Source organism: Psittacula echo (assembly GCF_963264785.1).
Source record: "Psittacula echo genome assembly, chromosome: 14".
NCBI lineage: Eukaryota > Metazoa > Chordata > Aves > Psittaciformes > Psittacidae > Psittacula > Psittacula echo.
In genome coordinates, this window is record NC_137750.1 from 4,452,027 (window position 1) to 4,479,667 (window position 27,641).

General features: G+C 42.6%; 1 protein-coding gene across 1 annotated transcript; it reads left to right on the forward strand.

Annotated features, from left to right (window-relative positions):
* Positions 1–26,647, forward strand: GNA13 (G protein subunit alpha 13; the record flags this gene model as incomplete). The annotated part of the gene is made up of 4 exons (XM_080629304.1): positions 1–283; positions 1,996–2,222; positions 17,196–17,246; positions 21,728–26,647. 4 exons carry the CDS (start codon positions 1–3, stop codon positions 22,298–22,300), a joined length of 1,134 nt encoding a protein of 377 aa, XP_080485430.1. The 3' UTR covers positions 22,301–26,647.
* Positions 26,648–27,641: the final 994 nt, after the last annotated feature.

Sequence of the window (27,641 nt, forward strand, 5' to 3'; positions counted from 1 at the left end):
ATGGCGGACTTCCTGCCGTCGCGCTCCGTGCTGTCGGGCTGCTTCCCCGGCTGCCTGCTCACCAGCGGCGAGGCCGAGCAGCAGCGCAAGTCCAAGGAGATCGACAAGTGCCTCAACCGCGAGAAGACCTACGTGAAGCGCCTCGTCAAGATCCTGCTGCTGGGAGCGGGTGAGAGCGGCAAGTCTACTTTCCTCAAGCAGATGAGGATCATCCATGGGCAGGACTGGGACCGGGCGGCCCGGGAGGAGTTCCGAGCCACCATCTACAGCAACGTGATTAAAGGTGGGTGAGAGGCGAAGGGGCAGCCCCGTGAAGCTCCGGGCCCGGCCGGGGTTGGGAGGGGCGGCTTCGTCTCCCTCAGCCCGGTGGGTCGCTGCCTCCTCCCGCTCGGTCGGTGGTTTCGTTTCGGCCTCTCCCTCATGGAGGAGGAGCGGCCCCGCACTGCCGGTGGCACCGTTCGGGGGGCAGCCGCCCTCCGCGGGGTGTCACCCGGCCATGGTGTGGGGGGGAGAGGCGGCGGCCCGGGCGCGGCCCCCAGGCGGGAGCAGAGGTTTGAGCCCGTGAGGTCCCGAGCGGTGCCATTTCCTGGTAATGCGATCGCGGTGATGAGCGGTAATGGATGGGGCGAGATGCACCTGAAACTGCGGGAGGATGGGACGTGTCCTGCGCCCCAGGAGAAAGCTTTTCGCTGCAGTGGAAGAAAGCTACCATCGTGTTGGAAACCAGGATTAAACCTGCACCAAGGTTCATAGATGCTTCGCTGAAACTTCCATGCATGGTTTAGGACTGGGCTGTCCATTTCACTGGTGTCATCCTTACTGAATCGGCCACATTTACCTTATCATTCTCATCTAAATCGCTCATCAGATTATTAGTTTGGACTGTGTAATAGTTGGGCAAAGTCTCAGTTAAGTTTCTTGAAACAGCAAGGCAATGTCAGACGTCAGCCCTGCTCGTGAAGAGGGCTGAGATCCAGTGGTTCTTTGACAATTGGTTTACAAAGCTGGTTACAGATCAAACCTGGGGAAGCTATAAATAGCAAGGCAGTAGAATCACGAGCAACCTATGTTGACTAGGTTACAGATTGTTAGTAAAATAAGGTGCTTCTTACTCTGTGGACTTACGCACATAGGAACTGCAGCTCTTCTGGAGGCTGCTTCCCTGCAGTCACTGCGTTTGACAGATGGAAAAGTCATGGGAAGGGAATGAAGCTTGAAAAAACACTTCGGTATTGAACAAGTGTGTTGTTATACAGTCACTTGTTACTACTCCTTAATTTCCTTACACTCTCCCCATGCCTCTACAGTTGCTTATTGTTTGTAGTATTTTTTTTTTAAACTCCTTTATAAGAGAAGCTTAAAATACTGTGTTTCTCACAGGGAATGTCTACCAAAACAGCAACAAAACAAGTGCAGGGAAGTCTTTCAGTGATACAACTCCTTTTGCATGTAAGCAGGAAAAACAACTTTTAGAGTACAATGATTTAGTAAATACTGTGTTCATATCTCTGCAAGTGTTAAAGGCAGCGATAACTGCCTACAAGTTGAGATAGCTAGATACCAAGCTCATAAAAGTACAGAGATTAGGGAATCTTGAAATACACAGTCAGATGGTTCGACATATTCTGAAATAAGCTTTTAAATATACTTTATTTGAGTTGTCTTTGTGCCAGGCAAAAGTGTTTGGTAGCACAGACTGGGGGCTTAGTAATTAAAACCAGCACTTTATCAAGAGTTAAACTTGTACTGTGGATATTATACTGTTGGCCATGGCCATGTTTTTCAGATAGTAAGTATCTGAGGTTTGATATTACCTGAAAGCATAGTGTTTAGAGTCAGTTGTTCAGAAACTTCATGATTTCCTCATGGGTGGAGAGTCCCACTGAGCTTTGACTGTACAGAGTAAGTGCATTGTCTGAATCTTTGCAGGTTTGTAGGCTACTGAAACAGTAGATGCTGAGAAACTAATTGCAACGCTCTTTCGTCCTATTAAAGGTGTGAGAGTCCTCGTGGATGCCAGAGAGAAACTTCATATCCCCTGGGGTGATCCTGCGAACCAGAGTAACGGAGATACGATGATGGCGTTTGACACCCGCTCGGTTTCAGTGGTGCAGGGCATGGTGGAGACAGCAGTGTTCCTGCAGTACCTGCCAGCCATCCGAGCCCTATGGGCTGACAGTGGCATCCAGCACGCGTACGACCGGCGCAGGGAGTTCCAACTGGTAAGTTCTGTGTTTGTATTTGGAATTGAGTGTGTATGATTCTTGTGTGAGTGAATACAATGCAGCTCAAGCGGCCTCCTCATGGATCTTAAGCCTTTTGGAATAGTACACTGTTATGCTGTGGTATTGCAAACAGATGCATTAGCTCCTTCCCTCCCCTTTTTTTACAAAACAAGAAGAATAAAGAGCTTCTGACATAATTGTCATCATTTCATGTGTGAGAAAGCAGAGGTCTGGAGGGCTTTTATGTTCTGTAACAAAGCTTGTACGTCTGTAGTGTTTTTACCATATGATTGTTTCCTTCGTGAACTAGTGCATCGACTTAAAAAACAACACAAAACATGGTTTGCAGTAAAGGAAGACTTAACAGTAATATGATTTTTAAGAAAAGGTATGCATGGGTTAATGAGAAGAATTTAAAAACCACTCCCTTTTCTCTTCCAGTTTGAGCAATCTAGCAAACATTCCCTCCGTATACTTCCTGTTTAATTTTGAATGTCTATGTTCATGCTCATGTAATGAGATTTTTGTTATATTCAAGTTCTCAGCTGGAGTATACAGGTTAATAGTGAGGTTGAGATGGAGTATGCAGCTCTATAGTGGTGATGGAAAGGAAGGAGAAACACGTCTCAAGTTTGAGCTGGAGCCTTAACTCCCTGTGACAGCTGAAGTCCCTTTGCTCCATTTCCAGGCAAATGCTGCAAAAGGAAACAAAGAATTTGAGTTAAATTTGCTGTTTATTGATTCACAGACTTGTGTAGTAAATGGCAGTGGCACAGGGGTTTATAGGGGTGGAGGTGGAGAACCTTAAAATAGATCAAATCTGTTCTTGTAGGTCTCTTGAATTTAAGTGGCTTTGTGTTTTTTTACGTCTTAAAAATAACCTTTGTGTTTGTGTGAATCTGAACAATAGCTGATGATGTCTCCTGTTGAGCTATTATAAATAGTTGTGTAATTGTGCTCTGGCTAAAATAGGTTGTGTAAATACGTATTGCTCTGATCATGGAACATCTTGTAGAGATTGCAGGATGGGCAGGTGCCTGTCACTTGCCCTGTGAGCTCTCAGCTACGTAATGTGTTTCTATGGAGACCTGTTGCTCCTTGCATTTTACCTTCAAGGTGATCATAAAAGGGTGATTGCTCTGCTTCTGGTGCAAATGTGACTTAGTGACACAATTGCTGTGCTGGAGTGATCTGGTTTAAAAGCTGTTAAATAAACTTGTCTCTGCTAAGCATGGCTGGTGACTGCAGGGGAAGCAGCAAAGGAAAAGGGACCTATTGCCATTCCATCATCTTGAGTCTGAAAAGAAGGTTCTTTCCATAACTGAAGCTTATGTAGAGTTTCACTTTGAGTAGGATTTGAAGTGTGTTGTGCTTCAGGCAGAAAAAACCCTATTGCTTTCTTTTGGAAATCCCTAAATCTGCATAATGTCCTGGATCGTGTATGGATCTTGTTATGTTTTAGGCAGAGCTCCAGAGTATTTTTTTAAGTGCTCTTAATAGTTGACGACTATCCTAATACTAATTTTGAAAGTAAGGTAACTGCTTTATTTATACGTATATTGCTTTATTCCCTAAATCCTTTCAAAATCTCAGCCCAGCCTGAGATATTTGTGCCAAGTTATAAACATGAAGAAAAGGAAGCAGCTGAATGATGTCACTGTATTGAGTGCAGCAGCTTGAGCAGTGCTGGCCAAGCATGAAGTCTGGGGTTTTACCCCAGCTGAAGCTATGACAGAGCTCCATGTGGGCAGCAGAAAGGTGGAAGACTCTTGGAAGCAGTATGGATTTTTGCCATAGCTGCTGGCAGGCTTTGGAAAAGAGTGCTCAGAGAGTTTAGGTATGTGATGTACTATGGAAGGGAGACACAAATAGTTAAGGAGGGAGTGATGGGTGTACCTCCAAGTCAAGGAGGTAGGGCAGGAAGAAGTTGGAAGAGACACAGACAGTGCACTTGGGTTGAGTGCTGACTCTTGAAGAAAGGATCCAGGACTGAAAATTGTTAGCATTGCAGATGGGGAATAAAACTGTTTTCTACTTCCAGTTCGACTGCTTGGGACAACAGATGTAATGAAAAGAGAGATACTGGCAAGATTTATGCATGGTTGTGAGAAATCATTGAGCTGTTCATGCTGTTTTCCTTCGTCTCCATCATCTTTCACTTATAATGCCAGAGATGATGCTAGGACCCTGAAGAAACAGTGTTGTCTTTTTATAGCAGCATGTGAGAGGGGAAAAGCAGAACTTAGTTATATTCTAATGGAATTAGAAATCAGCATTTCCATGCCTTGTTTGCTGGAGCGTCCTTCCTCATTTTGTTAATGCAAGTGGTCATGAGGATATTCAATATGATTTATTTTCCTTGGTATAAAAATAGGGGCCTTCTGGCCACTAACAGCAGTATTTATGAAAATTCATGAGGTCACTTATGTAGTGCTTTGAAACTAATTACAGCTTAGTGCATGTGTGCCACTTCAGTACTTCTCAGGTGGTTAATATTATAATCCCTCAAATTTTATTACAAACTGAAGTCATTCAGGTGACAGTTCCACTAACACAGTTAACTAAAGACTCTTGGCTCTGTAGCTGAGTCAGTTCCTGTGGCTTTATATTCTGGTCGACTTCAAGCTTTCTGTCCTTCATGCACTGAGCTTATTTCTGCTACAGCCTCTGGTCGATGTCTGATGTGGATTAGTTACAGAGTTAGTCTGAATCAGCCTGAAGCTCTCTGACATTTAATGAACATTGCAGATTTCTCTTTGCCGGTTGATTTCCAGTTAAGATGTCCTGAAATGACTTGGATAAAACACACTCATTATCTTAATTCTACAACATGCAAAGTGATTTAACAACATATTTCCTCACCTTTGTATTTATGCTTGTGAGCTGTTCAGTTCTGTGGTTGGAAAGGTTTGCTGTTCTCACTGGGACTTGCTCTGAAACACTGGCAGCTGAGGAGTGGCTGCTGCTGGTGCTGCCTATCTGGTAACGCTGAGGAAAGCACTTCTGAGTAGAGTACGGTTGTATGCTGCTGCACTGCCTCTCACTTCAGCAGGTGCAGTGAACTCACATCTGCTATGAGAGTCGTGCACAGAGGAGTGTTCTGAAGTAGTCTCCAGGAGTCTTCTCATTCTCTGACAATGGAAAAGTGGGATGAGAGCTGAGTAGCTCAGATGCATGATAAGCTTTGAATGTGTTAAAGGTTTGTTCTTGTTAAAAGAAAACTTTTGATTGGGTTTGGATGTTTGCTACCAGCAATTGTTGATCTGCAGATAGTTACGTTTTGCCCTACTTGCAAATTACACTGAGTGTTTTGTGTTGTTTTGTCCTTAATGCCATGAACCTAAAGTGCTCAGAGGCAGTGAGGACACTTTGTTCTGTCCATATCTGCACAGAACTGCAGACGTGGATGGTACAGCAAGGATGGCAGGATGTGCATTTACCTCTGGATTATGTTTACTTTTGTGATACATCTGCAAGTGCTAGATCAGATTATAGAAGACAGGAAAAGGCGTGTTCTGCTCACAGTTATGCTGCTAGTTTTGCTGCAACTTCCCTGCAGCATTTTCCTGTTGCAGAGTAGTATTTTAGAAGAGTGTTGTTCAGTTGAACTGACTTCTGTCTTGTCCTGGTGGGGCTTTTCTGGGTTCTGTCTCTGCATATTGGTGGGGCTGTTGTACACATGAGAACATTACATTAGCTCTACGGGAAATGAGTCCTCAAATGGCCACTGCAGAATATTAGCAAAACTTAACCATTCTTTCAGGTGTGTAAGAGCACATCCTTGAAATGTGCTTGATTATAGTGATCATGATGAGGCCAGTTGTGTTTGGAGACCAGACCAGATTGCCAGATGTGAGCTCTTTCTCAAATGCGTATGCCCATCTCATGGTCATTACTTCAGCATCTCTCTGAAGTCAGAAGTGTAGAACCTGGAAAAACAGCATCTGTCATTCATTAAAAGCATCTACAGTATGTTTGTGACACTGAATTTCAGAAGCCTTTCAGCACCTTGTGCCTTCTGTAATGTGCTGATAACTCCTCCCAGTATTCATCCTCTGCAACCTCTGCACACCCCAAAGTTGGGGTGTGACGATGTCTTTCTCCTTCCCCAGATCCACTCTTGGTTCTGGGATTGGGTGTTGGGTTGCTCCGGTCTGTTTCTGGGTGAGGTATGGAGGTGGTGCTTCTGTAAACATGTGGATTGGTTATTTGGGCACTTAATCATATAATTCAGAGTTAATTTAAGTGTAATGTTATAATTACACTGAATATTGTTCAAAATTCTGTGGGGAAAACAAAGCTGCAGCTTTATGTTGAAATATGAACTATTTTCCCCTCTTTCCCCAGTCAATAGGTCACCAAACATCACATCACAGGATGGTGTGTGTACAGTAAGCATGACTCCTTAAAAGCTTGGAAAGGTTAGAGCCACTTTTGCTCTTCATCTGAAAAAGATTTATCAAAGGTTCTATGGACAGAAAAGTGCTTTACAATTTTATACTTAAAAATGAGTCATTTAAATCTTCAGAAAAGAGACTGAGTTCTTGAGGGTTTGCTGGTTTTCCTGCACCAATGACAAGATAATGCTGGCTTTGAATTTGCCTTCATAAGGCTCTGTATGGGCTTACCACTAGAGTCCAACAATGAGGAGGCTTGAATTTCCTTACTCTGGGTTTGTGGCCAGAAACCCTTCCATGTGTGTACTGGTGCTTTGGTAGTGAGAATTGACTGTAATGCTGAGCTGAACAAGTGAACTTTTACACTGATTTAAGTGGCAATTCTTTATCATTTTCCAAATTGGGATTAGGATTTCTGCTTCAGTCTCTGCTACTTTTAAAATGCAGTTTCACAATACAGTGTGGGAGCAGAGCCATGTGTTCTTATACGTACTCTGTCTTGACAAGCTCTGTCGTGTTGATAATCACGTGCCTTAGTTCCCTAAACATTTGGTTGCAGAAGACTAAAAGGTGACCTACTTGCAAAAATTTGCATTCCTGAGCCTTGCTTAAGTAAAGGTAAAATACGTTGTGCCCTTCTGGATATGCTGTGCATACCAACAACCTGAACGCTTCAGAGGAGGAGACTTTCACATGTCTTGAATGTGTGGACCTCTTCTCAGTACGTTCTTTTAAATGTGTTAGATGAGCTTCTGCTGCTTACAGAGTAACATGAGACCATGGTACAAACATTTGTTCAGAGCCCATTTCCTTGCTGGCTGCTAACCTGCAAGGTCCTGCATGTTAGTAGCTGGTCCTGCATGTTAGTACCTGTAGAGCTGTCTCATTACATTGCTTCACAGGTTTTAAACATAACAACGGTTGTGCCATACTCTGTCCATTTAGAAATGACTTATTAATGTAAGCCCCATCTACACTACAAAGTGGCAGTATTCATAGCTGTCAGCAAACCTCTGTGCTGGCAAAACATGTGGTATGAATGCAGCCCTGATCTTCCATCTATATATTGTGCACCCGAGGCAAAGAATATGGAGCCATCTTTTTCATATGTAAATATTGGATCCTTTAGGATTAAGGTGTGATGCCAGGGGCAGTGTTGTGTTGCTGCTCCCTAATTTGAGCTTACTCTAACTAGACTTCAGCCTTAGAGGCCAGTTAAATTTGCTCTCACTGAGCACATATAACGCTTGGGTTGTATTTGTATGACTCTTTTGGCTGTATTTATGAGTTAATGCTGTATACTATTTATATGTTCTGAGTTCATGCTGTACCTCTCATGCAGAACTATCAAAGTGGAAGGAAACTTCAGCTTGTGGTAGCTGGGGAAGTTGCTTAAGAAAATGTCACAAAACGTAAGTGCAGCTGACCTTACTACGTAAGAAACGCAGTGAAGTAGTAGTGTTTCACACAGAAGGCAAGATAATCTCCATGACAACATTTTGGCTACTGGCACTTGGTTTTTTGAAGGTATCTAAATTTACCACAAATCAGTTGAGAACCTCAGAAGGTGCAGAGCCTGTCCTGTGCACGACAGCGAGCTGGATCACGGTGCTGATGGAGTTTAGCTCAGACCAAGTGGTATCTTGTTCTGGAATATGAAGCCTTTCTTTATGTCTTAAAGGTAAATAAATGGGTCATAGAACACAATATTAGTTAAATTGTCAGACTCAAACAATAAATGCATTTAATCCAAATGAAAATCTCTGAATAACCCTTATACTCTACAGCCAAAGTAGTTTGATGGGTCAAATTTAAATGATGCATAAAGAAAATGTTGAAGATTACGCCAGAAGCTAAAGAAGGCCCTAAATTGTTTTCAGTATCTTCCCCACTGCATTAACAAGAAACAGCAGGTAATGCAGCTGGGAAAGTTGAGGAATTTTGATTATAAAAACCACTCTGAATTCTTTGCCATCACAGTAACTGACAACTTCAACTGTGTAAGAGGAGAGAAGTTTTGGACTATTATAAGCACTGAGCTGCCTTTTACAGCACTTAATTCACTGCATTTTGTTGCACACTCCTCTGTCATGGTCATTCACACCTTAAATGTTTTCCCTGTACTCCACAGTCTCCTCAGTTAAAATAAGTGGAATATTGGGCTCCTTTTCTGTGACTTAACCAAGGAATTTAAAAGACTCCTAAATTCTTTTTATAGATGAGAGGTACAGACATGTCATCACACATGAGCTTGCTGGGCACATGGTGGTATTTGGTCATCCACTGGTGACCAAGTAAAGAGGATGCAGAATTTCCAGGAGAGGAAGCACAGTGCACTGACGCCTTCTGTAATTCAAAAGATCTACACAGAATAGTGTGTAAAACAAACCCCCTCAGTGTAGGGTGATCTACTGGAATTTTACATGTGGATGGTATTGGGGCCTTTAACGGTCTTCACTGTTCTTTGAGTGCTTTAGACACAGCTTTTACTGATCTTCAAATACACTGACACTCATTTAAGGATACATATAGATTTTCCACATGACTAGTAGATTACCACTGAATCTTGTCAGATAGGTGGTAACAAGAGCTTGTGTATTTGTATGTCATCATTTGCAAACAGAAATGCCAGAATGTAGTCGAAATGGTTTCTGTAATTGAGGCAGAGGAAGGAACTAAAAGCATTTGGTCATCTGGGTTTCTCATGAGGCTGAAATAGGAGCCTAATGTACTTTAAAACTGAGTCTGAGGGATACTTCAGTGCCTGCACTGGTGTCTAGTTCAGGGTTCTGCTTTTGAAAGGTTGTGATTTAGTTTACAGTGTATGTAGTGGGCTTTTCAAGCACCTTAAAGTTCAATGTGACCATTTTTAGTGCTGATATCTTTCCACATGCCAAGTATTTGTCATGTTTTGAGGAGCTTTTGCTGGTCTCATACAACTTGGAAGCAAGTGAAGCTCTAAATGATGGATGGCAGATTTGCAGACTCGCTACTGCTTCAGTGTTAGGTTAAGTGCAGTTTGAGTTGCAAACACATGAAGTCATGGAGCCAGTGGGTCAGTGCACTGAAAGAAGAGCAAATGTTTACGGTCTGGTTCCAGTCTGTTTTGTGTGTAAAACATTTGAAGTTTAGATAGATGCTTCCCAGAGCATAAATAGTAATTGGGAGGTGGCTGTTCCGTCTGGGTCAGTGCATGTTTTCATACAGCTTCTAGGTCTGCCTATGTGCTGTGACTTGGGAGGTTTGGTTCATCAATGAAATCCGACGACGTGTTGTTAAGTATCAGTGTCTTTCCTAAAGTCACCTTTGTGGAAGGGGAGTTTGGATTGTAGATACTTCCTGAAGGAGAGAGTAAAAAGAACTTTGAAGGAAGAAAGTTCACCTGATCCTGTGGAAAGTGTATCCTAATTTGCTTTCATGGATTAATTTCTGTTCAGGTTCTTGCCAACAGGAACATCTTCATCAGACATTCTGGTTCCTCATGAGTTGTGTCCCATTTACTACATTTCTTAATTTCTTAGATTGGAGTTTTCTTCCTATTTGGGAGCATTGGTGATCCTAAGAAAAATGACACTCCAGGGAAAATGCTGGGTACTCCTCAGGCTTTCAGTTCTTGGAAAGAGTCTCTTTGGGGTTTACTCTTGAGCTGTACAAATAGAATATTGCTTCATACAACTCAAAGGGTTTCATAAAACTCTCAGCTGTTTATAGAATATGGCGCAGCCTGGTTTCCAAGTAGTCTTTCAGAAATAGAGGTATGATAATAGTGTCTTGCATGGAAGAAATTGTAGGTCTGCAGTCTTTAACAGAACACCGTTTCACGCCTCAAAGCTGTAGTGAATGTTTGTATCTTTAAGCAGGTTTGGTTAAGAACCTGGCAGTTGCATCCCTTCAGGAGAGGGGCGGGATTCCTAGCTGAGAAAAACAAAATTGGATTTCTTCCCTCTTAGGGAAGTAATTCAAAACTGGAGCAGTTCGCTCTATGGCACACCAGTATGTGGATTAAGTTCTTAGTGCCTGATCATGTCTTCACTTGGTTAAGGGGGATAGCACATTATGTCTGAAACCATGGAAATGCTCCACTGATTGGAGAAAATTGGATCTGAACTGTGACTGAGGCCCTTTGAAGGGTAATGCAAGCCTGCAGTCAGTGCAGGAAGGAGAAACAGGGGATGCTGGAGCTGTATTTGGAGCATTGGGATCCAAACTGGCTTGAGCTGTGTGCCTTTCCCCTGTCATTCACTGGCAGCCACAGTGGATGCTGCCAGGCAGTTGTGCTGCAGGAGCTCAGGTTGGTGTGCTCTGGCTTCCTCCGTTTGTTATCCACATTGGAGAATTGTGGATTAATTGGATTACACGGTAAATAGGGGATAATAGATTAAAGGGATATTATTGGGTTAAACCCGTTCTTAAACCCCTTCACCTTTCTTTGTTAATGCCGTTATGCAAGATAAAAATGTCAGTCATGAAATAAACTTAGTGTGACTCCTCCATTTCGTGGTGCTTTTGTAGCTTCATGCTATTGAGCACCTTCCACCCAATGCGATGCAGCTGTTCTCAGTACAAATTCTGCTCTGCTACCAAGAGGCTTTACAAAAGATTACTTCCGTGAGTCAGGACTTCAATGTTTCCTTGGTTTAGGACAGATATTCAGGGTGTGTGACTGAGCACAAGACAGGTTTCACTTCTACACTGCGTGATGCTGTTCTTATTGCTGTGAAAACAGTCAAATACAACTGGAGCTGCACACAGGAAGTGCTGAAAAGAGGAAATGGTGCCCTCAGAGGTGGGATGAGATGTGACGCATTTGTGACATGTATTGATGGAGAACAGGATTATTTTGTCCTCCTGTAGAAGCAGATGTAACCTGTAACTGAAACTGTCCAGTCTTATAAGGAAGCAGCAATTAATCTCAGTGTATCATAGTAACACAGAGTGGTTTGGGTTAAAGGGACCTTAAAGCTCATCCAGTTCAACATTTGCCACCTTCCACTAGAGCAGCTTGCTCCAAGCCCCTGTGTCCAACCTGGCCTTGAACACTGCCAGGGATGGGGCAGCCACAGCTTCTCTGGGCACCCTGTGCCAGCACCTCAGCACTCTCACAGGGAAGAACTTCTTAATGTCTAATCTAAATTTACCTTCTTTTAGTTTAAAGCTGTTTCCCCTTGTCGTACCCCTACAAGCTCTTGTCTAAAGCCCCTCTCCAGGTTTCTTGTAGCCCCTTTAGGCACTGGGAGCTGCTCTAAGGTCTCCCTGGAGCGTTCTCTTCTCCAGCTGAACAACTTTTGAAGATGGCCAGGTCAAATCTAAATGATGTTTGAGGTGGTTGAGCTGGAGAGAAAGAAGCTCAGAGATCCCGAAATATCTGATCTGGATGTACAGTACCTGTGCTTAAGCCCTTTCAAGGCTGGTCTATTAATGTTTCCACTGGCAGCAGTGCTGTTTTAAAGCACTTTGTGCCTTTGGATTAAGCTTCTAACAGGCAAAAGACCCTATACATAATGAGTGCCACAAATATTATTAGGGTGCTGGAAGATGCAGAAGTTTAAGGCTTTGGTTTTTCCTCCATCATCTTTCTTCCTTCGAGCAGCTTTTCCTGTGTTATGGGCAGGTGATTGTCAGTTTAGGCATGTACCTGGCAGCCTAAGAACATTGTAGTTACCTCCTCTTCTAAACTAGGCTTTTAAAAAAGCATTTTTACCATTGTTTTTGTGTGCTTGTGGGTTTTTTTATTAGATAAAAAAATCTATGTTTTACCAGAAACTCAGGTGGGGTCAGAAAGAGAAAAGGTTTGGTGGTTCCTGTAATTCTAATCTAGAGTTACTCCGTTATATCTCCTGTTTTCTTTAAGTATCCGATTTATCCTTTCAGATATTGAAGTCGTGTCCATTCAGTGTGAACTTGCAGCCAAACATATAGATGGCTTGATAGACTGTTCATATCTATCTTTAAACCTTGTGATGACTGAATCTTTATTTGATGCTTTTTCTCTCTTTTTTATTTTTTGAAGTGATTGCTGTTGGAAAGAATGTGCTGTGTTGCCCTGGAACAGCTAAAAAAACCATTTGGCGATGCTGAGGTTTCAACAAATCATATTTAGATTGCTGACATTGTTTTCATGGAAACCAAATAAATTGGTGCCACTTCCTGGGTTTAAAAGATGTGTTCATCTGTTGTGTATTTCTTGTAGTCGTCTCTTTTCCTCCTTTTCCTCCCCCATAATATTTTAGTGGTTGCTCTGTTTTAGGCACTAACCAGCAACATTTCAGACAGTAATCTTTCTCTTTGCCAAGTGGTGTTTATAAAAGATAACTGATCAGGGTTACTTCAGAACACAGCTACAACACACTGTTGTCTTGCAGGTAGATGTCCAACGTATGCTGTAATCCCATCTTTGTAGAAAGAGCGTGTTACACAAAGCTCAAGATAACTTCATTGTATAGGCATGAGCAAGACTAGGTGAGAAAGATGCAGTATTGTAAGGGAAGCTGTTGTTGTAATATCAGGTACATTGATAAGAATATGATTTAGTGGTTTACAAGAAAACACAACTTGTATGGTGAGGATGAAATGAGTTGGCTTCCCTCAGGAAGGATCACAAGACTGCAGCAGGCACACAGGCTGTTCTGAATCAAACCTTGCTGAAAATGGAACACTTGACAGTTATGAATAAAGTTATTTAACAGTCAACTTCCTGTGGTTTACATGCGTTTCTGAATACTCTATCTGAACAAAAGAGGGCATCTTCTGCAGGCAAAGTGATTGCTTAAAATCTCATGTTCTGATAGGATTCATATTAATACTGTATGAAAAGAGCAAAAGCTCAGTGACCCGACACTGGAAGAGCTTTGAAGCTAATGTGTAGGCCATTCATTCTGTTGTACTGGGGGGTGTTCAAGAAGCTTGCTCTATTGCAGTGTATCAACACACGAGAGATGTGCTCAAGCTGGTGTTTGTTGCTTCTGTTCGCATCTTTGGGCTTGTGCTTTAAGCTGAGCAGAAGGAAGCGGGCAGTGGACAAGGAAGGGTCGATGGTACGGTTCCTGCGGTATAACAGGGCATTGGTAACTTTGAGCTGACAGTTCACAACTGCTCAACTGTAAAAATGACTTTAAAGGGTTCACCTGCATTTGAAACCAAAGGTTCACTTGTGACTAATTTAAGACCTTCACATCATTTTATTTCTTTAACTAAATCTTCCAATTTCCATTATATGTACTCACAGAACATGGGCGTGAAGTCAATGGGAGTGAATGGAGAACCACAGAGCTTTTTGATGGTGGCAGATCCTGCAGTTTCTCAGTCTCTTGTTGATTTTGTCCTTGCTATGGCTCCTTTGTGGCATGACAGCAGCAGATTGACTGTTACAGCAGCCACATGGACGTGGTGAGCCACACTGGAGTTAGTGGGGCAGAGTGGGGAAACCCAAGTTTCTGTTTTCTAGTCATGTTGGGTAAACCAGAGGGTTTACAGTTTGTGTAAAGGGAAATTTTAGAAGACAACAGCTGTCTGTTGAATGCAGCATTTAAATATAGCAAGTCATTGATTTACAGAGTGAGATCTAGTTCCGGATCTAGTATCAAGCAAAAGTAGCCTAACACAGAAGCTGTCTTTGGAGCTGGTGTTGTGAATAGATCAGTTTCATACTCGGTTTTAACAGTTGCTGGCATTAAGGCTTTCGTTGGTTGTTGTGTGGTGGGTTTTTCAGTTTTTTCTCAACACTGCATACAGCACACAGTCACCCCTTTGGAAAAGGATTGAAGTCTTGCTTGCTTGCTTTGTTGTGCTGCCTTTTTGAAGCTTGCTTAAAATGGGTCAGAACTGTTAAGTTCTGCAGGAGTACACTCTGATAACCATCGGTTAGTCGTGGTGGTTGGCTGCTCAAGAGTAGCTGTAGTTATCAGAGCTGAGCCTGCTGATCTGAAGATGTCCAGGCCAGATAGATAGAAAATAACCGGAGTCAAGACACTGGCTTGTAGCTGTATGATAGGGGAGGGCTGTCTGGAATGTGATGGAAGAACTGCTGATGAACTTAGCGCTGTTTTAAGTTCTTGATGCCATGCAAATTGATAAAATCCAATGGCTGAACAACTTCTATCCTTAAATACTGAGTTGAGTCATGGTGACAGCACTTTCTTGGTGTGTCATATTAGTTGTCTGGATAGATTTTCATAAGGGAAGAACTGAGTGAGCTGCAGATGTGGAGGAGGGAAGCTGGCATGTCACTGCTTTATTAACTGTCTCCTGCTCATAACTGACTGCTTTTAAAGCTTAACCTCATGAGCTTCAGAGTGGCCACCGTGATACTTATCTGCCCTTGACTTCGATAACCGGACAGCCTGGAGACTAAGCAGTCCCCTTGGTGTGCTTCACTTTTCTGCTGATGTGTGGCTCTAGAGCATGGCAATTGCTGCAGGACCACGTATTTTGCATTCATGTTTTCAGGAAATCCCCTCATTTGGGAAGCTGTTTCTGGGGGTGTTTTGTGACCTTTACAGGCTGTGGTTTACTGCTGCAACTGCTCAATCCATTGCAGTAGCAGTAAGCCCTGGGACTAAAAGGAGATGTAGTAACTCATGTATTCCAGTAGTGTGGAGTTAATGCTTCTTTAGGGAGTAGGCATTGCTGTAGGCAGTATAAAAAAGAGTTGTCGAAGATTAAAATATATGTCTGCATGTAGCCACACACATCCATACTTACAACCTCTGAGGCCCAGGTATTGTAGAATAAATACCTCCACTAAATGAGTCTGAAATCTGTCTGATTTTACATAGTCCTGAGAGGAGGGAGGGTTGCCAGCTCCTCCTAAGGACCTAAAAAAGAAATTAAGCATGAGCCTAATTTTTTTTTTCTTAATATTCAGCTGCAGACAGTGGTCTTAGTACTTGGAAGGCTTCAATTCTGATCCTGTTCCTCCTGCTTGGGAAGCTTTCATGGATTTGTGCATCAAGGTTGTGTATTTCTATTTTCTGTGGAATAGGAATGCTGCTCCTCATACACTTCCCTTAGAGGATTGAGGCTAGAATGGATTTGAGAGAGTTGAAAAAGATGTGTGTGTGAATACTGCTGTCACTGCAAGAGTTGCTGTTCTGTGCCGCCGGCTTCGAAATGGTTGGTTAATCTTAGTGCTGCAGCTTGTCACCCAGAGAGAATCAGTAATGGTAAACTAAACAGGAGGTAAAATAAGGTAGTAGAAGTGTGCTGGACTCTTTCCCTGCAGGTGTGTCAAGCACAAGGCATGTTTCAACCAGAGTCCCAGTCTTGCTTAATGAAAAGCTGATGTTCAAATTGCACACTGGAAGGTGCGGTGTCTGCTGCTCTTAGGTAACTTTAGGACCTGGAAAACCTGCAAAGGGTACGTGCCTTGTGTTATGTATCTGCCAGAACCCTTTTTGGACTGTTATTTACCTTACCCTACTTCACTGCTGCTTAGGTGACACAGTTTAATGTTGAGGTTTGATATTCTTTGTAGATAAGTTCTATTTCAAGTGAAGGGAAGTGATTATCAGGGTGTAACTCTTGTCCTGATTCACACGTCTGGCTTAGATGTAGTCACCCGGCCCTGGATGCTGCTTGAATTGCTCATCAAGAAAATTCTGTCAGTATTCTTGCTCTTCTATGCCCAGAATGAAAACACAGATGGTTTCTTTTCTGTATTTACTATAAAGTAAATAAGTTACAGCTTGGTAACCAAGAGCTTTCAAAAGGAAGTGTGGCTCTGCTGCTGTGTTGATGCTGGGAATCCTATAAAGGTGCTACCTTCCTTTGCAATAAATTCAGTCAGTACATTGCCTGTTGGAAGTGAACTCTGGTTCCACAGCATCCTTGTAAGAGTTCTTCCTTCATCCCAGCACCCTGATGAAGTTCTGGAGAGTTGCCTGGAGTTCAGGCTTACAGTAGAGAATCTTTAGTTCCATGTTACTGGAGGGATTAAACACTTCAGTTACTATTTGCAAGGAAAGGAATGGCTTGAATCCAGAAAATAACCTGTATAGTAGGTGTGATATTATGCAGTGTTGCAGTGTGGAGCTTTGTCCGTTATTCCCAGAGGAAGGAGGTCTTGTCCAGCTTGGTCTTTAGTAAAATGCTTCATGAGTTGTGGTTTCTCATCCTCTATTCTGCTGGTCATTGGCAGTACTCAGGGGGTGTACCTGCATGAATGGGATCGTATGGCAATGCAGTTATAAATGAATCATCTGCAGTGATTAATCCTGCGCTGAATGCCTCTATGTGCAGACTCCTCAAAGGGCTGGAAGAATTGAATGCAGCTTTTCCTAATGAAGGTGTGGTTGCTTCATTGATGCTCCCTGTGGATAACACTGTAGGATTGACTTAGCAATTCTAAACTGGAAAGAACTTAACTATTATAAATGTGCCTACCTATGCTTTTAAGCTTAAATATTAACTGACCTAGAAATAAAACATTAGTTGTGTTCTTAGGAGAGCTGCTTGAGAGATGGTAGTGATTAAAGCTTAAAACACTGATGTCTGGATAAATGAACTGGACTTCACAGCATAAACTCTTGAGGTCAGGTGTGCTGCTTAGTTATCTAACTGTTTGCTTTGTTTTCAGGGGGAATCCGTAAAGTATTTCTTGGACAACTTGGATAAACTTGGAGAACAAGTAAGTCTTCTGGGTTTCTTTCAGTCTTGAGTTTTAAGCAGTCTTTGTGATCTCTGGGGTTTAAACAGATGAAATGTTATTAGTGTCTACTCATATAGCTTTAATTTTGACTGTTCCATTATCTCAGCAGTTCATCACCAACATGTCAAAAACAGAGGGCAATGCAAGGGCCAAGAGACTTTCTGGTAATAAAACTTCTGTAGAAATTAAACAAAACCCAAGTTACAAATGCTTGTCCAGTCAAAAGACTATTAATGTAACACTTCAACACTAAATGATACCCAGAAATGAGTGCTTTTGTTTGTACATATCCAGTTGGGAATACCCAGTTAAATTGGTGCATGGGCCAGTGATACCGTCCTGTAGCATGTGCTTCAAAATAAACACATTTGGTACAGAACCAAATCTGTTTTCTCTGGGGGAAAAAGCTGAGCCTTTCGGGTAGAACTCTTGGTTACTGCTCGAATAATGAAGTTGTCTGATGCTCATTAGTTGTGCATTGCAGAAATGGCATGTGGAAAAACTGCCTGTAAAATGGGATGCCAGCTTGAACTCCATGGGGAGGCAGTTTCTCCAAGGTCATTTCCAGCTGATGGCTAACAAATGCTGAAGGAATCCCAACCACTTCAATTGAATCCTGTTACATCAGGCTTAATTCTGTTTTTCTCTTTAATGGAGAAAAAGTTAATTTTAAGCTTTTAACTGTCATTTTTTCTAACTAGAGCACTGGTGATTACCTTGCGGTATCCATGTGCTTCCCAGATACCTCACTTGAGAGCTCCAGCTCTCGCTCCTTCAGTTTGGATTTGTTCTTGAGTTGCACAGCAGTAGGAGTGCTGCGCTCGCTTTAGTGAACTGCTCAACTTTCTGCTAATGGTGGATTTCTCATGGGTTTTGAACCCAGTGCCCCTTGAGTTTTGGTTTTGGTTTGGTTTTTCTGCCCCTGCACATTTGGGTAAAGATTTTTGCATTTTCTTTTCAAAGTTCTTTATTTAGAACCCTTGGTCCGTTCCTTGATTCAAGCCTGAAACTTGAAGTCACTGTGTTTTCTTTTCTATTTTTATATGCACACACGCTTATTTGGTGTTGCTGTGGGAATGCTGAGCTCTGAATTACAGTGTTTCCAGTTTAAAGTTAGCCCAAATGATGCTGAGTTAGAGAGGGATCCTTCAAGATCTGCTGTCATAGAAAATGTTGGGTCTATGTGGAGAAGTTTTGTTATGGAGTGAAAGATTTGATGGGTTCTTCTGGTTTATCTTACCTATATGCAAGATTTGTCTAATGATTATTCCCCCAAAACTATATATTAATATTTTACTGTTCTTATCTGTTCTCTGACACAACTGAATTGCTTATAAACAGATACACTTGCAATTCATGTGCCTCTTGCCCAAAGGGAGCAGATGATAACAGTGAGTAGGGAAAAGAACTTTAATGTTCAGATTTAATCAGATCAGCAAAATACAAGTAGCTGGCTGGGATCAGCTGGATTCCTGCATGTTTGTTGTTGTTTCATCTGCCAGTGCAGACTATATGTATCCAAAATATAGAGACACATCATTTTCCATGTTGTGACTGCATCTTATTCATGCTTTACATTCTAACTATGGAAACAGTGATGTGATAGTTAAGAGAACTACCTGATAACCAAAAGAAGTCCTTTAGAGGTAAAAAGAGTAGTGAGTTTGAGGAAGGAGATAGTTCAGGAAGAAAGCACATGTTCAGAGTCAGTGTGGATCCTTGGCAAGAGCTGCACAGAAAATAAATCAAAAAACCAATAACCCCCCAGAAACAACCAAAAAACCGAAAAAGGGTGAGGGTGACGAATGGAATGGAATGGACCTTCAGATGACAACAGTCAACATGAAAGATAGGGCAAAGTGTAGAAGAGGAATGTGCCCTTTAGGATGCTTGCAGAGAAAGTACTGACTGACAGTGGCAAAACACTGAAAGAACTTAGAAAGATAATACTTAGTTCTGTCCAAGGAAAATACTCTCCTAATGCTGCAGTCTTTTAATAGGGAGAATGGGATCTACAGTGAGAAAGGGGCTCATTCAGAGTTGCTGTAATGTCAAGCTGCTGGTATCCCAAGGATCTGGCCACGAGGAAGAAAACATGATTATCCTTACAAAAGACAACTAAAATGCTGGAGCTTTCTTAGGAGTTGTTGTTTGGTCTCCTGTAGCCAGATGATGGCTGTACACCCAGCACTTGGCTTCAGTGCACTCACTTGCAGGCTGGTGCATCAGAGCAGCCATCATCTGGTATAAAGCTTGGTAGGTCTTGTGAATGGAGAGCTTGAAAGCACTTGGATTTTATTTGTGGTTGCATGTGTGGAAGGAATTTTAAATGAGTAATAATACTTGAGAGGGAATTTGTCAGGAATTTTAAGGATAAGCTTCTTGTTCTTGAAAGCTTTACTGAATACACATTACAGGCCAACTCCCAGAAGAGTTCTCTTTATGTTCTTTCTCAGTATTGAAGGTATAGATGGCTTTGCCTTTCATATTAATTGATTTTATTTATTTACTTTAATAATCTCAGTCACTCCTGAGCCTTCCTAAAACTCTCTGGTTTTGTTTTGAGAACTTGAGACTAACTTCCTGAATGACAAAAGATGCTGCCTTCTTGTCCGAAGGATGAAACCTGTGACATCCTCTTCCCTTGGTGTTAACAGTCACCTTAAAATCCCTTCACATGTGCTCAGTGATATCTGATACAGTCATTGCTCTGTTCTCTGATTGTTTCTTCCTCTCTAATAATTTTTGGTAGAAAAGACCAAAGATAAATTTAACAAAGAGAAAAACCTCATTACCCTTTAATATTGCTTCTTTTAATCAGTGCCCTTGACTGATTTGCAGGTGCCCATTGCTTGGTTTGCAGGGACCATGATGCTACTTTTGCAGTTCAGCTCTCCTGCAGATTGAGGTGTTTCTGGCTGTGGATGTGTAATAGCAAAGCAGCAAAATGTGCCGGGTGGGAGCCTGTGCTTCAGAGCTGCTCTGTAATTCCTGCCACGATAAAAATCAGTGCCTTAGTCATGGGCAGCTCCAGTAAAGAAACACAGGAGTTCAAACAACAACAGTCTCTGTAGCTGGTTTCACTTTTGAGCTTACATAGTAGAGCAAAGTGATCTCTGAATTTTTGGAACATTACGTTCCCTAAGTTTTAGCATTACTTTCTTAAAGGCTGTGGATCAAACTTGCCCAGATGCCTTACACTTGGAATACCAGTATTTAAGTAGCCGTGTAGTTGTGTGCTTGTTCCCCCTCCCCAGCTCACTAGTTGAATCAGACTTTCTGGACCCAGGTCTTACACATCCCTTGTAAAAAGTCCAGGTCTGGCACTGTCAAAGGAAGATTGTAGATCACTCACTAAGAGGAGACTAAAATCTGGAACCAAAGTCACACTCTCTGAAGTTGTGAGAAATGCTGGAAAGGGGTAAGGAAGAGTTTCCATAACAAGTGAACAACAAAGCTTTAAACTTCAGCGTCAGCCAGCTGCCTGTTAGAGATGTGCTTTTTAGACAGCAGAAAGCCTTGGACCATGTGCCAAAGTGTAACTCAGAGTGAAGAAATCCCCCATACGAGTCTTGAATTTCAGGCTGTTGAAAGCTGACTAATAAGAATTCCTCTTCCTGTTAACATCTGCATCTGTTGATAATGACCAGTCACGTAACATGGAAACAAGCAGTGAAAAACCTACTTATCCTGACTGTTTAATTCTGGGGGAAAAGGTGAGCTCCTAGGCTGTCCTACTGGCAAGAGGCTGCTGTCCTCAGCTGCCAGTTTCTTCTCCTGTTCTACCAATTGCACAGTATGTTTTGGGCTATGTTTTGAGCTCCCAGATGTGGCACGTAGCTGATAGAAGTGACTTTTTGGACCAGTATGTGAAAGATCCATGGCAAGAGCAGAGAAAGTTGCTTAGGTTGTGCATTTCTGCCATAATTGCCTTAAAACTGACTTAGTGGAGTAGTTCTTTTTCCTGGAAGCAGTCATGCAGTATGCACGAGAACATGGGAGGAATGGAGTACCCACGGTTATAATGGGATACTCCCCTTGGTTACAGATTGGAGAAACCTGCTTTAGACCCCGATTGCCGCATTGCAGTGTTGGCAGCCAGCGTGTTTCCCAGCTTTGTGGGAAGAGGATGACTGAAGCAGAAAGTAATCCAGAATGAGGGAAGCTGGCATGAGGAACTGATGGTGCGGGTTGTTTATGGATCCTTGTCATGTGGCAAATGGAAAGCTTCAGTTCTCTGGGGTCCATGTTTGATTAATATGGGGTGTGTTTCCTGCTTTGGATGCTAGATCTTTCCAAAACACTTCAGTGACAGCATATAAATATGCATTCGTGTGTATGTTTATTCAAAACTTTGTGCTGTTCCTCTGCAAGCTTCTCTCTCAATAGTAACTCGGTTGTGATCACCATGCCTGCACCTTATACCCTAATCAGCAAACTCTCCTTGATGTCTCTTTCAGGATTACCTTCCCTCACAGCAGGACATCCTGCTGGCCCGGAAACCTACAAAAGGGATTCACGAGTACGACTTTGAAATCAAAAACGTCCCTTTCAAAATGGTTGATGTAGGCGGCCAAAGGTCCGAACGGAAGCGGTGGTTCGAGTGCTTCGACAGCGTCACGTCCATACTCTTCCTTGTCTCCTCGAGTGAGTTTGACCAAGTGCTGATGGAGGATCGGCAAACGAATCGCCTGACAGAGTCCCTGAACATTTTTGAGACAATAGTCAATAACCGGGTGTTCAGCAATGTCTCCATCATCCTCTTCTTAAACAAGACGGACTTGCTTGAGGAAAAAGTAAAAAAAGTGAGCATCAAAGACTATTTCCCCGAGTTTGAGGGGGATCCCCACTGCTTAACAGATGTTCAGAAATTCCTGGTGGATTGTTTTCGTACCAAACGCCGGGACCAGCAGCAGAAGCCCCTCTACCACCACTTCACCACTGCTATTAACACAGAAAACATCCGGCTAGTTTTCCGTGACGTTAAGGATACCATCCTGCACGACAACCTCAAGCAGCTTATGTTACAGTGATGTGCAAAAAGACAGTTTTATTTGAGTAACTTTTGTGAGTTGTTTTTGGTTTTTTTAACTAGGAAGTTTACAGCAGGAGTAGAGAAATCCCGATCCTGTCAGACTTCTCGATATGTGGCTAAAAGCTGCTGCTGAACACATTATTGCCAATTTCTGCAGAAATTCAGGCTTAATCTCTTCCAGTGTAGCTTCAAGTTGACTCCAGTTGTAATTTTATAGCAGACCTATGTCTAAGTACCTGTAAAGTGATAAATCTGACCTTTTATGAACATGTATATTATTATCCTAGGAAAAAAAATCATTCCACCTTCAGAATTCCAAGTCCAAAGTTCAGCGAAACTGTTGCAATTGTTAGACTGTGGCAGTAATTTAAGGGGGGAGAAACTCTTCACATCTAACTCTGTTATGAAGACTGTGATACCATAGCTGACTTATGATTTCTCAGGTCTATTGTTGGTTAGAAATCCCATAAATCCCTTGCTGGAATCATCTCTTTGAAGCTAGGATTCCCGGGTGTAACGTACTTCCTGTTTAAGTACCGGTCTTTGCATGGGGTTTGACTAGGAGATGATTTAAATATACTTAGGTTGGGAGCTTTGGCCAGTCCTGGCAGGAAGTACAACCACAGGCAGAAGTCCAGTGATGAGGAATTAACGAATGGCACAGTACACGGTTTCACTCTACTGCATTGTACGGACGTCTTGGAGCCATGGCAAAGCACAGAGCACTGTGATACGGTCCTCTTGAGAGTCTTATGTGGGAAGGGGGGAGCAAGCTCAACTCGTATTTATCTTCACTAACCAGTTACTACATGTAGGTACCTTACCCTGTTCTTGAAGCGCTTTAATATAGCACTGGTTTATCTTTACTTTCTTCATGACTTACAGAGTGCCTCATCTTAAGCAGCAGGCATGTGGTGATGGATAGAAGGACTTGCAAACCTAAGTGCCTCCTTGTGTTCTGTCCTACGGTATTTCCAGTGGCCTTACGTGAGCATCCGTGTTCCCAGCAGAGGCCTTGTGTAGCTGACACCATGAAGATGAATGTTTCCTAGTGCAGAAAGAATGTCTCACAGCCAAACATGCTTCAGCTGATGAGGTTCTTTCTGGCACGTTCCAATTGGGTCTAGCAATCCTAAGTGTACTTGAGCCAAATATGTTGCACAGCGTACTCCAGAGTGCTGCTTGTGACTAAGAGTATCTTACCAAAAGTTCCAGTGCAGGGTTGGTTTTCATTGTGTTTTGTGGGGGTTTTTTAAGGGGGAGAATGTTACCATTGCCATGTGATTTGAAAGAATAATACAAAATACTTCTTTTGCCCAGAAATCCTCATACATCACCCAACATAAATACTGCAAAAGGAGAGTAAGCTTTTGTCAGCTTAAAGTGTTTAAAGAGCAGGTTTCCCCCAGGCTGTAGTGTCATGTAGGGAGTTCAGCTGGCCACTTTCCCCATGGAACAGACCAATTCCTGTGGATCATGATGCTGGCCGATACTTTAAATGAGTTTTTATTAACATAGCACATATGGCAAGTGGTGCAACATCATGTTCTCACTGCTTGGAGCAGTGTCCCTGCTAGCACATAGGAAAGCTGCCTGTCTTCTGAACTTAGCCTTTAGTTACTGTGATTGTAAGTTGTATTAACATCTCTGTACCTCGTTCCCCTGTCAGTAGAAGGGGAATAGTGTATTTTTATTTAGTTAGGTGCTTTGAAAGACCTCTATTTTTTATATCATCCAATGAGTAGTCATAGATTAGTCTGCGAGTCCTGCCATAAGGCACTATTTTGGGAGGAAGGAATTCTGAAAAGAGCTTGGGAGAAGTCACAGTGCGTTATCTGAACGTAAGTGTAAAGTCTGGGTGCAGCACTGATGTCAGGAAGATTAATAGCATCTTTAGATGGGGATATTTAAGGTTTTGCCTCTTTACTGGACATGGATATGATGGTTACTTCTGGTTTGATGTGTTTGGGTCATATGTGAACAAGAGGATGAACTAGAGATGTCAAAAAAGGCTGCTGAGACTATGTAAGGGATTAGACAAGAAGCATGTAATGGGAGTCCAGAAATTCTCCGTTTCCCTCTTTGGAGAAGGATGATCTGCTGAGCTATAAATGTTACATGAGCAGACACCAAACCTCTGCATAGCCTTATAGTCCAGTGTTGGAAAGCAGAAGTTGATCGAGTCCATGCCCTTGTTAGTCACCAAGAGGAGTAGGTTTGGTTTTTCCCTTTGCTGACAGTTGTCTGAACAAGTGTCTTTATGAAAAGAGACTTCTCTCCATGCTAATTAGAGTAATTAATTTGGAGAGGTCTCTAGTATGTGTGTTGCAGGATGGCAGACCAGCTGCTGCAGAAATGACTAAAGACTGGATAGCAGATGATAGGAAAAATGACCACGAATTTGTCTAAACAAAATTGTTTATGTAAAACATTGATGAATTTTGTGTCAAGGGACCTGCTAATTTACTAAAGATCCTCAAAACTGATGTCAGTCAATGGATGTATCAGTATCCCCAAGGCACTGGGTACTCAGCTAAAAAGGGGAAAACACTCAGCAGGCTTCTCCCCTGAACCAACACCAAATAAAATGGTTTTAATGCTTTTTAGATCACTTGCCCTGTGAACACTGGGGCTGGTAACATAGTGATGTGGCCCCTGCAATGTTGGGCCATTCTGGCAAAGCAGGCCCTGGTAGATAAGCACTATATGAATCTCAGGCAGAAATGAGTTATTTTAATGAAATTGAGTCAAATCACTTCTGTTTCCCACTGCCACTTGTGTAGAGGGGACAGGGAATGGACCGTGCTGTATCTCTTTACATGGTTCCTCTGCTCATGCTGGCTAAACTGAATCAGTGTTTGGCTTTTCCATCTTCAGCCTTACTCTTCATTAGCTACCTGAGAAAGGGCACAGCTTGTACTGTTGTTTGTCTTTCTTTTTACAATGGTTCCTAAATATTATGTCTTTGTAGTAGAACATCATTTTGGTACAAGAGCTGAAGGATTGATGTTTTGAACCAGTTTTATCCTGAAGCGAAGAAATGAATTGCAGTTGGCTACTTAAGAGTGGAGCCTGCTCATGTAAATCAGTCTGTGGTACAAGGTCAGAACATACTTCTAGTGAAGGTGGGAAAGCAGGTGGAAAATCAGGTTTCCCCAGACTCCCTCAGTTCTCTTTAGTGGAGTGATCACTGACCATATGGAGATATACCACTGTCTTGTACAGCTTTCCTGTACTTGAAGGTGAAATTGGTGTTTTAGCGACTGTTCCCTGCTGCAGCATGTTTGATCTGATACCTGAAAAGTGTGGCTGTTGATCAGGGCTTTAAAAGTTTTACTTTTTTAATATATTTTATGTGGGAGCTTAAGCCATCAGGTTGTGTAAAAAAACTAAAGCTTTCTTCTCAAATATCTGCTCTTAACCAAGTCAGGCGGGTTCATCGATCTCAAAGGCTGTATATGGGACTCATTTGTCTAGTAAGTAGCTTCACATCCTGCCCATCAGAGTGATTGGAGCGGACTGCTCAGGTAGGGTGGGTGTTTCAAGCTTCATGACACTTGGCTTATCATCATACTCATGATCAGTCCCAGATAGGTTGGTCCTACTGTGTCTGCTCCACGCTGGGGAGCGCCTCCCTGCTGAATGCCTTGGAACCAAGGATGTTCAGCGTGTCCCTTGGCCATTGGAACACTCCTCGGGGTATTCCTCTTTCAGGACGGTTGCAGAAGGTTCATTTCCAACAGTTCCTGTTTCAGATGGATCAGACGTTTCATGCCATACCCAATGGTTCCCCAGTTAACTTTACAGGTCTGTTTGATGGTACCAGTAACATAGTTTGTTTTTAAATTACACAGCATTGCAATCCAGTGCCATTTTGCAATTTCTTTGCCTTGTACTTGAACAGAAGTTGAATTGCAGACTATTTAAATGCGCTTTCCTGCGCTTCTGGTAGCAGTGAGAGCTTACCTGACGTGAAGCCTTTCTGTAAAAACTCCTTTTGTAACAACCTCATAGATCTTTAACAAACCCCAGATTTGTATTAGCTTTGTATAAATGTTTGTGGCTTACAATTTTATATGTTTTAACTTTTGATAAACTTTCCAGGGACTACTTTTTATTGTAAATTGGGTTTTTTCGTTGTTGGTTTTCTCCTTGCTTTAGGTTCAGATTGGCAATAAGTTATTTCTAAGGGAGGTCTTAGAAAAGCATCACTTCCTTTTTATAAGACGGTTAAATTGAATAGTTTCACACCTTCTACACTCGCTTGTACATTGCTCTGTACATACCCTCAAAGTGTTGCCTTTCAGCTATTAATATTTGCCTTGTGTACAAAAATTACTGACGATGAATAAACATATACAGCCTCACTTGGTATGATGACATTGTTGTTTTCAATAGAGGCAGCCAAGTGACTCTTCTTTCTGCTGGCTGGCAAAGAGCAGGGATTGCTCCTGCCGCAGCTTGCGTTTCACATCAATTATGTACTGAATCTGGACTCTTCAGCTCTTTGCTAACGGGCTCCACCTGATTTGCTTTCTGCAGTAGAGAGGCAAAAGGAAATTGCTGACTTGCATCTCACAACCGGTTTGGCACTCAGTGTCTAAAATATTGATGCCCCTTGTGTGTGGTGTTGCGTAAGTGGCCAGAACTGTGTAAATGATGTATCACGGTACTGGTCCCTTCCAGCACAAACCAGCTGTGCTCTTAACGGGTCGTGTTTGGTTGGGGCTTTTCCGCCCAGTGTTACAAGTGTAATACATGCATCAGGGTTCACCAAGGTTTCTAGTTAAGCTCTTGTTGAGTAAAGCTCTCGTTGACTAAAGCTCTCATTAGGAATGGGTGAATGGTGGTGGACCCTTCACAGCACCTCACAGACTCTGATAACGCCGTGTGGAGAGCTGAAGGATGGGCAGGGAAGGAGCCTGTTCCGGGATTCCTGTGAGCAAGTTTCAAGGCAGTTTCTTCACATTCACAAAGCTCTCGATTTAACGGAACACCTCATTGCATGTGCTACTGAATGCAGGTTGGGCTTTCAAGCCTCTTCCTTCCTGTTAGAGTAACTGGGTGGTGACACAATAACTGACATGAGGGAATGAAAACGGAGTGGAGCTGTGCCGAGGTCCCTTCCAGCCCAAACCACTGCGATTCCATGATCCTATGACAGGAGATGTGTGCTGAGGCGGGAGCGTGCTCCCTGCCTGTGCCTCCAGCTGAGCCGCTGCCTCTGCCTGGCTCTGCAGAGGAAGCCAAGAGTTTGATGAATTGGTGAGCACTGGATGTGACAAACCTGGATGGGGAGCAGGCTGTTGGGAGCCGCTTCAGTGCCTGCGGCCTCATGC